Consider the following 14,068-nt stretch of genomic DNA (forward strand, 5'->3'; position numbering starts at 1 on the left):
AGCTGAAACTTTTTGGCATATTATTCCAGCGATTCACAATCACAAGTTTTACCTAACCTGACTGAGGTTATTGTTAATCTATAAATAAAATAAAACTTACATGTTGAGTATTTGTATTACCAAATTATGTAAAATGAACCATAGGCTCCCCCTAGTGGTCACTGAAGATAATTACAAATACAACCGTTGCCTTAATGATAGATACAGTAGAAGTGGGTGGAAAATGTAATTCCAGTTCAATAAACCATTTATTTGTGTGAGATAAAAGACTAATGTATATCATTTCTAGAAAAGGGTTGTTGCGAATAAAAATAATGTATCCATGTTTAAATAATTGAAATTGAATGGAAAACGAAGGCAAAACGGTTTACAAAAACATTAATACTCAAACAACTGTGTGAGTGTAAACTATTGTGAATTTTAAATGGTGGTGTGCTATATAAGGACAAGATTGTTAGTTAGCAAAAGGCAGGCATGTAGGACAACGTCTTCAGCAAAAGGGGAGGAGGATTCTGAGGGTTTAACAGATAATGTTGGGTGAATTTCCAGGTAATAATCAAATCCCGGTATAAAGGATTAATTTGTAGGTTGTTGTATGATGACACTAGGGGCTATCTTTACAAACCTGGGTCAATTTTATTAAGCCACCGTTTCTCTGTGAATTGGAGCTTAACATTTATTGTGGTGCAAACATTCAGTGGAAAGTAGCCTGGACTTCACGCTACAATCCAGAAATTCAATGACATACAGTTAACGCCGCTTCTAAAATCTAGCCCAAGGAGTAAATGTTTTGGGGATACGGGAAGGGAAACATTTCTAACGATTTTATACACTCCTCAGTCATAACATTGAAATCACTGATGGGTGAAGTGTGTATGATTATCTCATTACGAAGACACTTGTCATGGGATATATTGGGCAGCAAGTGGACACAGCTTTTGAAATTGACATGTTGGACGCAAAGAAAAATGGGCATAAAGATCTGAGCAACGAAGGACCAAATTGTGATGTCTAGGCAATTGGATCATTGCATCTGCAATATGGCAGGTCTCATGGGTGTGTTCCCAGTATGTAGTGGTTGATACTTACCAAAAGGGGTCCAAGGAAAGACAAACACCCCCCCCCCCCCACAAGCCATCTCTCATCGTGCCAGCCCCTGCCAGGTTCCATCGCTTCCTATATTACGCTAGGTACACATTGGCAGGTATTCAATGCTGTTTGCGAGTGGTGACAGCGAGCAGGTCTTCCTGCTCGCTGTCACCACTCACCCTGACAGCATTCAACACAGCCTCCGCATCCGCCAATTCCCCCTCGCTCCGTTTTTTGAGCGAGGGGGAATTGGCGGATGCGGCTCCAGAAGCGGCGAGACCTGCGGGTAAAAACTGCGAGTTTTCTGCAGCAGCCGCGGGTCTCGCTGTTTTGGGGAATTCTCGCCGTCCTGTGACGGCGAGGATTTCCCCAGAACGTTGAATAGAGCGAGCGGCCGGCACGGGGGTTAAACAGCGAGGATCGCTGGTTTTATGCAATCCTCGCTGTTTAACCCCCTCGCCGGCCGCTCGCTGCGGCATTGAATACCCCCCATTGTTTTATGTGTTTCCAGTTATATTTATACGCAAGTGTGCAAGTGTTGCATATAATCACTAACAGCCCTTTTTCACTGAAAAAAACCCGGGTCAATTTTCCTGGTAATCCTACCCAGGTTCTGACCAGGGTGGAACCCAGGGAGGACCCAAGTAGTGGGTCAGTGGTAAACGGGTAACCTGGGTAAAAATTGACCCGGGACCTGTTTACTGCAATGGCAATCCGGCACTGGGAGATGATCTCATCTCCCAGTGCCGGTCCAGGAGCCACCCAAGGTGCGACCCGGCTTGAAAAGGCCCCCCATACGTTAGGCCGACTTGTCCTAAGGATTCCAATTCTCCTGTGAGCCACCCGCCAGCTCCCCGGGAGGCTCACATACGACTTGGCACTTCATGGGCCATTTTTTACATGTGATAAATCGCTTGCGATTTATCACATGTAAAACCGGGGAGCTGCAGCGGGCTGTGAGGAGCAGGGGTTTGTGGGGGGTTTGGGGTGCTGAGCTAGCGGGCCGGGCGGTGATCTTATCATAAGCGGGATGCAGGGACGGGCATTGGGGTGGGCAGCAGGTGCTGACCACTGCGCTAACGGGCCGGACGCCGGCTGGTTATCATATCAGAGGGACGCCTGGACGGGCAGTGGCGGGCATTCGATTTTTAAAATAACCTGTCAAATGACTGGCCGTTCTATGATTGGCTGAGAGAGAGCACTCAGCCAACTCATACATCTTTCAATCTCTCCTCTCAGAGCAACATAATCATAGAGGCGACAACAAAGATAGAGGGAAGACATAAATAATGTTATATGTAATTTAATGCACAAAGTATAAAATTTCCAAAAGGGATCACATATGAAATGTGTGTATTAACATACTCAATATTTAACCCTTTGAGTGCCAAATGGATTTGTCAAAATAGATTGGAAAATTGGCAAGCAAGCATTTTTAGTCATCATAATGACCTGTAATGTTCTATACTTTTTTTTTTTGTTCTATACATTTTTTATTTGAATTTATATAACAAATGTGAGAAGAACATCTCTAAGATTTTGGCACTCAAAGGGTTATATTGGGTTAACAGTCCAAACTAGACCATACTAGTTAACAGTTACATGAATAAAAATGTTCGGTAATAAACCAGTGATGGCTCTAGAGGCGGGGCTGCAGAGCAGTTTGAAATTCAAATACAGGAGCCACACCCACTGCCAGTGAGTCCAGGCCAGAGATGTTCGCCAGCGTTTGGAGTGGCAGTTCGTGTTGCTCCCTTATTTGAATTTTGGACTGTGCTGCAGCCCCACCCTTAGAGCCACCACTATCAAGTATTATGTAACTCTTACATAACATATGGACATATAAAACAATAAAAATAAATATAAAATGTTTTTTTTTTTTCAGTAAATACCATAAATACACATATTTATAAAATATGTTAAAATATAATAAGTGTTTTGGCAGGAATAGTCTATTATACCCAGTACTGGTTTTTCTTAAGGGTGGGGTTAGTCTTCCGACAATGCTCAATCATTTCAGGATCCATCTCCGACCAGTTCTGATGAGCGTGGACATCGAAGGAGGGAGCTGAGCTTGTAAGTATATGGCCCTGTCTGACTGGCAGCACTGGGCTTCCAGAAAAGAGGTCAGGGGGTCTCTGCAGAGGGGTCACTGTCACGGTTGGTACAGTGGCGCTTCTTTCCATGTACGGAGACGGTACCTGGGGCACCATGCTGTAGGAATGGCTGCGGACATGAGGTACAGCCATCTTTGCCTTCCGTTTCTTAAGAAGAAACCAAACAATGAAGATGATCACAAGTATCAAGATGGCAAGGACTACCAGCGGGATGATGATGGAAAGTGCACTGCTCTGGCTAGGCTCTGATTTTGGACTAGCGGCAGTGGGCTTAGAGGTCATCCATCTATAGGGAGTACTAGAGGATGTGACATCTACGGAGAGCAGGGGTTCCTCACTTTTTTGGTTTCCCCATCGGTTGCGATTACCGAACCTCTTTACAGAAACATCTGTGTGGTTTTTAAGAAGCCAGTGACTTGCTGTGCTGGTCCTGAATGCCAGATTGGTATACAAGGATGAAGCAGTGCTGGTGGCAAGAGATACTACGGATGTGGTGGCCTCCACAAGCAGCGGTTCATATGGGACCACAGAATAACTGAAGTATCCCAAAGCCGGGGGCACTCCTTGTGCTTGGAGCTGAAAGGCAAAGGAATCATTCACCATTTCCTGATCGGTGACATTGGCATCAACAGCCAACAAAATAAGTCCTGCATCAATGTCACTTTGAGTGAACATGTCCGTATCATCATAACCATTTTTTGGAAACATTTTCCTCTTAATTTTTCCATACACTGGGGCATCAAGAACATGATACTCTGGGTCACTTCTGGTCAGGTTTGACAGTTCGGTTGCATCCAAGTCCTTAGTCTTTAACGTATACATGATGCCTGATGGAATTCTCAATCCTGGTAGAACATTTACTAGTGGCTCCACTGTGATGTTCATTAACTGTCCTGTGAGGTTGGCTTCTTGGGTGGAGACCAAAAGCTCAAAACTATCTTGAGATGAGGTGAAGTTAGCGATGTGAAAAGTTACTTTGCCCAATTCTAGATCCACCTGATCAAACTTTGTCACTGGTATGCTGTCAATTAGGATGCTGCCAAACCTGGGAGGTTGCGATATTTCATAATTTATCACCGTGCTCTTTCCATCGGTCGTACCTGCAAGATTGCTACTGGTAATGGTGACAAAAGTCTGTCCTTGGGTGAAGACCAGGTTTGTTTTGTTCACCAGAGTAATGGAAACGGGTGTCACATCTAGATTAAAGAGTTTATACAACGGTTTGTGTTTGCCGTCCGTCACGCTAAAATAAAACACCCCAGAACTTGAACTCCCGTCTTGTACAAACCACAGGTCACCTTTGTTAATGTCTGCTTGAGTAAAATACTGGATGGACGCATTTAAGTTATCGGACTTTGCCAAGTAACCATTGTTCGGTGGACTTATTACAGTGTACTTTATATCTTCTGGAGGGTTGTCCAGATCTTCCACATTTAGGTTTTCTGGAGCAAATTGCATCATTTTCCCTTGCAGGACTCTTAGATTGGAACGTTTGGTCTTGAGCTCGGGAGCCTGATCATTAACAGGAATTACGGTGATATTAAACATCTCCTCTACGACTTCAATGTCTGGCTTCACAGCTGATTTGCTTTTTAGATTTAGCCACGTGGCAAAAGTAAAGTTATCCGTGGGCGACTCTGCTCCGTCATGCAAGTATGTAATCCCAAACTTGCTGACAATGTACTGGGAGAAATTGGGTTTTTCTTTGGTAATATTCCGGTCACCGACCACGAGTACGCCATGTCTGGGTAACGAGGTCACCTGGAACCAGACTTCATAGGAAGCCCGCTGAGATTCCGGCAGTCTGGCCAAAAGATTTAACGCATTTAACTTTGACTGGTCTATCTGAACTTTTCCTCCTTCTACAACGGAAGCACCTGATACAAAATAAATAGATAAGGTGTCATTAAATGTGGAGAATAACAAATTTTGATATTTGCCTAGAAAACATATTTGGGAAGCACAAAAAAGGGACAAGGCAGAATAATTACATGCAAGTAATAAAAGTTGGAACATTTGGGCCTGTTTTTACGTACGGCAGCAGCCTACTTGCTAGTTCATGTGAGAATTAGACAAACAAATACCAGAACGCAGGTAGAACAGTTCTGTGCGTTTGCATGGTCCCCACCCAGTTACCACCCATTTTTAGGAAAGAGCGGTCCTTCGATAAAATCACAAGTGCGAACAGATAGGAGGGTAAATGCCTGATTCGGCCAATTCGCAGTAGCTCTCCTACAAGATGCACCCACAAACCCACTTGTGGGACTCAGGCCCAGAGTCTTTGTGTTACCTGTGTTGGCGACCAGGCGGCTGCGTCTGTCAGGGTCAATGACCTCATATGATACTGTGATAAGGAACACCTGCTTTTCCAGGACAGCCGGAGAAGAGGACACTGTGAAAGTGAAGGAATCCTGTGTACTCCATACCAACACTCCCGTGTCTGTGTGCTCATATAGAATTACACCTTCATCAACCTGCAACATTGGAATGGACACAAAACAAGATGATTTCAGTAACGTACAGTCAAGGTTTTATTAACCTTTGTGTTCAAACCCAGACAATATGGGTGTGGGAGATACCTAGATATGTATGCTTCCCCCCCTTTTCCATCACCAGTTTATCTCATTACTACGGAGTAGGGCACTTTCTCTATGAAAAAGGTCTAAAGCACCTGTCACATGACCTCCGAACTCTACTTCCTGTGTCTGGAACTAGTTACAGGAAATGAAACTGCACCAGAAGAGAGGGTGCTGGTGCTGTATACCCAGATGTAGCTCAACTGAGACTGAATTGCTATTGGGTTCACCTTCTCAGTAGGCTGCTCTTCCTCATATCATGACAATACATGCCACATGCAGCAATTCCCTCACTCACATGCCCTTACCAATCAGATTTCATTACTTATGGAGACGTATCAAGGCTTGGATATAGGCCAAGTGGAGAAGTTGCCCAAAGCAATCAATCATTCATTTATCTAGCACAGTGTTTGAAATGACAAAAGCGAATTCGTTGCTATGGGCAACTTCCCCACTTTGGGGAAGATTTATAAAATATCAGAGATATAAAGCAGAGAGAGATAAAGTACCAAGCAATCAGTTTCTGTTGTTTTTCAAACACTGCCTGTAACAGGACAGATAAGCTGGGTATACGTTAGGCCAGTGGTTGGCAACTTTGGCCCTCAAGTACCCCCAACAGTTCACATTTTCCAGGTCACTTGCAGAATTTTAAAATGTGGCAGTTGGTGATACACAGTGCAGTGGCTGAGTGACTTGGAAAACCTGAACTGTTGGGGTACTTGAGAAGCGAGGTTGGGAACCACTGCATTAGACGACACCTATAATGATGCAATGTTGTCATCAATTTCCCTTGAACTGCATGGAACTATCTGACAAACTATATAGTGCATACACACTGAGGGCGGGATGTACTAAGCTAAAAATGTGGTTTTACTGCATTTTCTATTTTATGGGCGGCTGGGTATCACCACCTTTTGGGTATCGCCGCCAACCCCCCTCTCCCCCCGCTTACCTTCCCTGCAGGTCCTCCTGGACCCAGAAGGTAAACCCCTCCTCCCCCTAGCAACGCAGCCGGACGTCCTTCCCACTGCAGGGGGGAGGAGGAGGAGGCACCGGGGACAGCCTGCTTAGGCTTCCCGGCTGAGGGGGGGAGGAGGTGCCCAGGGAGGTGAGGGAGACCCCCGCACTTCACATCACTGGTATTGCGGGGGGTCTCCGCTACCGCATTGCGATGCTTGCTGCATATGTTTATACATATGCCCTGGCATCGCTGCGGCCGGGCGATGAGGGGCAGCTATGTATATTAATACATCCTGCCCTGAGCGATTTTATAAACCATATCATCCAATGGCCACATCCAGGAGCATTGACATTATAGACAAGATTGTTCTACAAGGACAGATGACCAAGGGGGTCACTAACAACCCATGGGAGCACCTGGTTTGTTGGTCCAGGGATTTGGCCCTATCAATATAATCTGTAAAACCAGTGACACCCCCATTGACTGACTCCCCCCACTCCAGGGGCGCTAATTATTGACCCGGTTATGGTACATAATGGCAGAGGTGTGTAGTGCAGTCTGATCATATTGCAATGTCCAATCTCTGATCATCTGGCATTGTGGTGCTGTGACAATGTGGTCACAGGGTGATGATGTCACCACAGCATTACAGCTGATTCCAGCCTATCAGTGCATGAGAGCTGCATCATCATTATGTGACTAAATGCCAAGACAGACTGAAGTTGCTCTTCCCACTATCTCTACTGTGTAATAAATAATATATGGATGAAGTAATGTTATAATAGATGGATGCTCACCATTAACTGTGTAAAGCTGGACACTTCCTCAGTTGTATTTTGTTGTCCTAACTTTATAATGCGGCCATGTTTGGGAGGACTTGAAACATCATAAGTTATGGTTCTGTTATTAAGGCTGCCATCGTCATTAGTTACGGCTTTTAATACATCAGAAGAAAGGATTCTCCTCTTCCCTGGAAAATAAAAAGGTTTAGTAAACTTTATAAGCAATGTCTATAAATGACCTCTATATTACGTGATTTTGGAGGCAGCTACAGGGAACATTATCTCGTGCGTACTGAAGGATTCCGGGACTGCAATAATAGGGCATGAAAACAAATCAATCAATCTTTCAAATGTCCATGCAGCAATTACCTGGGAAAACGCCCAGTCCTTCATTAACCAACATACTGATGACCAGCGTCCTTGCGGTAATACTAAAAATTTGTCTTGGAGCGAAGTTCAAACCATCGGTGACCTGAAAATTGAATCCTCCGGACATTGACCCTGAAACAGAAGAGAGCAGACGTATAGCATAAGATATGCAATCAACCAAAGATAATCTGGAAACGAGATGCAGCTCACATTAAATGGCTTAAAAACATAAATTCTGTACTATTAAGTACTATTTTGTCTGATTTGAATATTAGCAGATGGATAAAAAAATTCTTATTCTTCTTTTCCTAATTCCGGTTTGTGCTAGTGAGTCTGCCGGCACAGTTCATAATTCAGTAATGGTATCGTTGTTTGACTTCTATTACCCATGATCTACTCCCGTGCATCTCCTGTCAATCTCAAAGCAATACTTTCCTGTACATCCAGGAGGGTTCGGGTCATGGGGCCGACCCAAGTTAGGTCGACAGGCATTGAGTTGACCACTGAAGGTTGACAGGCTTTGGGACGACACTTGAAATAGGTCAACACAACAGGGTCGGAAGGTTGACACAAACATTAGGTCGACAATGGGAAGGTCAGCAGTTAAAAGGATAACATGGGCACAGTCTAAGTGTACCGCTGCACTTGCCATGCTTTGGGCGCAGTGACTCGCAGCGGCTCGGCACACTATTTTATGCTCCCACCACGCCATAGTGGATGGACCCACCCTGAGCATAGGAAAAACATTTATATGTCTGCTACGAGGGATCACTTGCGGATGCTCAACGCATGGGGCAAAACGTGAGCGAATGATGACAACAACCGGCTGGGTTATTCGTTAGTCCCACTTATGCCAAGGAAAAAGTAGCTGCTGCGACCTATTCACATTATTACAGAGATATCGTGGTCCACAGCAAGATAGCATATTTGCCATTGATCTTTTAAAAGGAGAATGTGATACGTGCACTGAACAATTTTCTAGTGGATATGGCAAATAACTGTATACATGAGTACCGGCTACATGACGTTCCTGCTAGCCTGACCTTTGACCCCCTCCCTCGCCCCAGTTATAGTGATGTCATTACCTGAGTGTTCTGACACCTTCTGAGAATGTCTGAGACAGGATGGTCTTAAGCAATAAATACATAGAGGAATGAAAGCTCGCTGCAGACACAGCAGATTGAGGGTTCCATAATGCAGATAGAAATTGGAACGGGAGCTATAAAAACAGAATGCTTACCACCATGCACAAACACCAGGTGACCGTCATTTATGTGCTTCTGTGTGAAATTAAGAATACTTTTATCGGGATTGGATTTGAGGGCCAGGTGGCCATTGCTGGGTGGGGTAATAGAGAACACAAGATCTTCGGGGGTGGAGTCCTGGTCCTCAGCAGAGAGATCATTGGAGGTTACTTCTGTCACTGAGCCAACCCAGACCTGGGAGACAGAAAAGCAGGTCCATTTTACAGCGTTGAGGCACACATAATATCACAGATATCTATTACATATATACTAATAATGGGATCACTGCTGCAGAATACAATTTCACAAACAAATGTATAAATTACTTCTTCATTCCATATCCTCCATATCTTTGTGTGTATACCTCCCAACATATAAATATTAAAATTCTGGTCTAAATCAAACCCTTCTCTGTAGTTGCAAACATTTAGGCTACCTCTGCTGCGAGGAGTAAGGCAGATGGGAAATGCAGGGGACTTAGTACAGCAATTGCACCATTGTGGTTCAACACACCTATACAAAGCCGCAATACTTGCTACTGTAAAGTAGGTGAAGCATGACTCTGCAAGCCACTCCCTGTACCGGACGGCAGCAATGGCCCTGTACTGGACGGAAGAGAGTGGCTTGTTGGAGACCTGCCCACTTTTCCCAGATTCTGGAAGAGCCACCAGATGGGAGTGGTTTGCGCCAGATGGCAGGGAGTGGTTCACAGTAGACTTGCCTACTCTTTCCAGATTCCATGAGTCATGGGCCCCATACATCAGCAATCACAATTTATGGATTTCCAGGCCAGATAAATGGATTTTACAATCTATTTGACTTTGCCCACACATTACAGATTTATTTCAGTGATGGGCAGATTTTTCTATCTAAATGTAACGCTGTTTTATTCTTGGTCTTGGAATATAAGTTTATACAGTGCCTCCACCCCAAGCAGTGTCTTATGTAACAATGCAAATTAAATATATATAGTTGGTGACAACTATCTGGGTGAGCTTGGGGAATCACCCGTAATAATGATCCATAGAATTAAACAATTGAACATTTTATTTATACCTCTGTTGCTAATACACACAACAAGTTATATCCTACAATACCGGTTTACGGTTGATAACAGCATATATACATATATATAAGCACAGCTTTATTTTACGGGATCAGGAACTAGAGGAGATGGATATCCTATTCCTCTTGAATGACTCCTAAAATAAATAGTTATCCAACTTTAACAGATATGGCTGCAACCAATAACCAAAGTATACATTGAATACACTTAAAGGTAAACTCTCATCATTTCATCCTCTATTGTCATACAATCCCACCCAAATTTCAGGGTTCAGCTCAGAATTATTATTGCGCAATAATGTATGTACCAACCTTGTGCACAATATATATACTGGAAAAACTAGTCAAACTGTAAGCGCATGCATGTGTTTAGTTTTCTTTTGTTAGGATTCCTTGCAAAGCCACTTATTTAATGTTCCTCCCCAACAACAGTTTATTACCTGAGTCCTGTAAGGTAAGTGTGCTGAGGAAACAAAGTGCCTCTGGGTGCAATATATCAGTATAAGGTATTTGTAATCCACATCAAGACTATAAAGAAGAATTTATCCTGCGAAACCTGTGGTCAAACTATGTCGGTTACTGAGCTCTTCCCCTGACGCTGTAGGGAATAAACAAACTGCACTTGGATCCAGCCTCATATACTTTTCTTCTTATTATATTATCCTGGCGGTGGCTGCTGAATATACAGTATAAACCATCTGTCACAGTCTATCACAGAGTTAGTACATCAATGGACAAATTCGCCCACAGCAGTAATAATGACAGTATCTGGATTATACTAAATAGAGGGACAAAGGTATCCTGATTGATAATGACTTTCAGAGTGGGACCTAGGCACTTTCCTTTAATAATCTTTTCCTCAATATAGTCAGCAATAGATGCTTCTGCTGTGAGGTAGAGTGACAGACTTAATATTGATTATATACTTTGTATCCACTGAGCCTTGCTCTCCACAGATAGATGATAGTCCTGCAGTACTATATGACAGGCTCCTCTGATACCTTTGCCACTTTACAGTGTAATATTTCCTGCTAGGATGGGACTTTAGTGTGATTTCACAGAATGCATATGTAGTGCGAATGTTTATGTCACATGTGCTTCCTCTGCTTCTCTTAGCTATATATACATATTATGCAGCCTGTCGTGCCATCCTTATTTCACTGGTGCTTTAGCCTCTTCACTCAGATGTATATTTATAATATGCAGGATGAAGTTTAATAGTCTGCTTCTGGGTGTACCTGAGAACCTATCTGCAGGAGGATAGATGTAGCTGATGTGCTCAATTTCTCCCTCTCACTCAGTGTCACAGTATGGCCAGCAATATATATAATGCTCCTGCTCCGTGTATATGGTGAGGGATGTCCCTCCCTTCATTTCTAATATGGGAGGGTCTGGAGCAGAACTCACCATCCCCTTTCTATGGCAAGCTGACACTTTCCTCAGCTCCCCAGCTTCTCTGTGTCACACGGAGGTAGCCATGTCATATCCCCGCGGCAACAGTTAATACTTCACCCAGCAGCGGGCTGCTTCTCTCTCACCACTCTCCTCAGAGGGAAAGCTCCAGAAACTTCCCCAGCTTCCCCTTTTATAAACTCATCTTCAGCGGGCAACTGAACTACAGCCCATGCGCACGCCAACTTTATTTAACTCTCTCTCGGGTACAATCAGTTTGCTCTGAAATATCTCCCCCAACTGAAAAGAGATTGGCACATTCTCTTAACTCTTTCCATTGTGTAGACGAATCCACTGTAGAGAATGAAGGGGTGTTTCCCTTCTACCACCTCTTTCTCACTTATAGATAGCCATAAAGCCTTTTCTACGAAAAGTTCTGCTTATAATATTCTCTCTGTGAGAGGGACATACCAAATACATTCTATTATAGTCTCCAAGAAACATATAAAGATAGTAGTCCACATACATATAAGTATATTTATCTATATCACTCCCAAACAGTGTTTACATAAAGATTGCATCTTCATATCTGGAAATTGCCCAATCGATTGCTGTTCATAATGTAAATAGATGAAGAAGACGAATTGGGAATGCCCACACATATAAAAAAGATCTGCAGATAATACCAGATTATTAAATATGTTTAAAAACCTGATTAAGCAATCGATTGGTGATTTTGATTGGAATTGCCAAAAGGGGGAGCCCACACATCTAAAATAAATTGTGGCAATCTCCATATCTGAAAATTGTCACAATTAATTGCTGATGTATGGGGCCCTTCATCCAGAGTTCAAATTTAATTTCAACGACAGAAGAATTTTTATTGGTCTGTCCATTGAGGGTCCATAAATGATTGAGTCACTACCTGATAACTGGGGTCCAAAGAAATCATCAACATGACATCGAAAAAAAGAACAGGATTTATCTTATCTGTAGCAAGGGTCAATAACATCCTTACGGTTTGATTTCTATGGCACGGTGCTGCATCGTCATCAATGAAACGAACTATCTAGTGTGTAAGTCTAGAGCCAAGTAGTGTTGGCGCAACTCAGTTGGGGAGACAGTTATCACACCTTCTAAAGAGGGCAAGTAGAGTTGTTGCCCATAGCAACAACTTACTTCCGTAACACTTCCTACCGCCCAGAGATTAAAATGCAGCTGAAGTTAATTGATTGCATTAACACCACAGACATAAAAAAAGGCAGTAGTACTAAACAACATAAGAGAACATAAAAATAAATTTACCTGGAAAATCCTGTTAGCCTTTATAACTGGAAATTCGTCATTTACAGGAGCGACGGTCACAAATATTGTCCGTGGAAGGCTTTGTTTGGAGAGCTCAGTGTCATTCACTATTATGGTGAAGTTATCCTGTAAGGTTTCACTATCATCATGCACGTAATAGATCAGTTCTTGTACCACCTTTCAATCAAAAAGGAACAAAAAGGACAATTATATAGACAGGCTATTAGCACAAACATTCCTTTGTAGAGCAAATAGTTCTGCTCAGATATCACTTTACTCTTCATTTTATCCAGAAAATAGGAATAATGCTATTTTCAACAATCGATATCAATCCAAACCATATTGGACCTTTTAAAAATTGGGACCTATGGCTCTAGTCTCAATAAACGTACATCGGACTATTCACCATGTTCTTTGTACCATATCTCTCTTCAGCTACAGTACGACCCCATTTAGATCATCTGCTTTCCTTCCAAACTTCCCAAGTGGCATACATACAACTCTGACCCAGTTTTCCTTCACTCGCTCTACTCAACTCAAAGCCATCAGGTGTTTGTTTGCACTCTGCCCTCATCAGGGAGAGATGTACTAAGCCTTGGAGATAAGAGATGGTTGGCTAGTACTGTATCTAAGTGCCATTTTACAGGCTGTGTTTAAAAAAATTGACAGTTGGGGGCTTTTGGATTGGTAGTCTCTCTCTCCAAGGCTTAATACATCTGCCCCTAAGTGACCAATAACCTGCAGGTGGTGATGCTGAAGAGTAACACTTTCTTATTCATCCATCCTTGACCACTATGTTAGTGTCTATCCAGCTGAACGCTCTTCTTCTCCACGACACCCTTCACTCATTGGTCTTTGTAGCCGTTTTCTCCTGGATCACCTTTGAACCTTCTGACTGCTCCTTCAGCGTCTCTTCTACGAACACATCCTCTGACCCACTCCCTCTATTAGGGCTCCTCTAGGCCCCCCTGTTCCCCCTCTGCACTGCACTCTTGATACCTCAATAACCTACACGCTCCTTTGGGCTTCACCATCACCTCTGTGGAGACAGCACCCAAATCTTGCTCTCTATTATGTCCAACTGCTCCTCTGCCTGAATGCCACAGCCATTGCTAAAGATGTCCAAAAAGAGAGCTCTTCATAATGGTACAAACTCCCCAACAGCCTC

General features: G+C 43.3%; 1 protein-coding gene across 1 annotated transcript in view; it reads right to left on the minus strand.

Annotated features, from left to right (window-relative positions):
- Nucleotides 1–2,359: 2,359 nt before the first annotated feature.
- LOC146020567 (chondroitin sulfate proteoglycan 4-like) overlaps nucleotides 2,360–14,068 on the minus strand; it is a 33,182-nt gene continuing 21,473 nt past the window's right edge. Inside the window, exons 5-10 of the mRNA XM_083153789.1 lie at nucleotides 12,901–13,077; nucleotides 9,135–9,333; nucleotides 7,895–8,026; nucleotides 7,541–7,713; nucleotides 5,497–5,680; nucleotides 2,360–5,083 (exon numbers count right to left, since the gene is read on the minus strand). Coding sequence (XP_083009915.1) covers nucleotides 3,045–5,083; nucleotides 5,497–5,680; nucleotides 7,541–7,713; nucleotides 7,895–8,026; nucleotides 9,135–9,333; nucleotides 12,901–13,077 — 2,904 coding nt within the window. The 3' untranslated portion in view covers nucleotides 2,360–3,044. The remainder of the gene's footprint in view (nucleotides 5,084–5,496; nucleotides 5,681–7,540; nucleotides 7,714–7,894; nucleotides 8,027–9,134; nucleotides 9,334–12,900; nucleotides 13,078–14,068) is intronic.

The sequence above is a fragment of the Crinia signifera genome, chromosome 1 (assembly GCF_055691185.1).
Source record: "Crinia signifera chromosome 1, ASM5569118v1, whole genome shotgun sequence".
In the NCBI taxonomy this organism is placed as follows: Eukaryota; Metazoa; Chordata; class Amphibia; order Anura; family Myobatrachidae; genus Crinia; species Crinia signifera.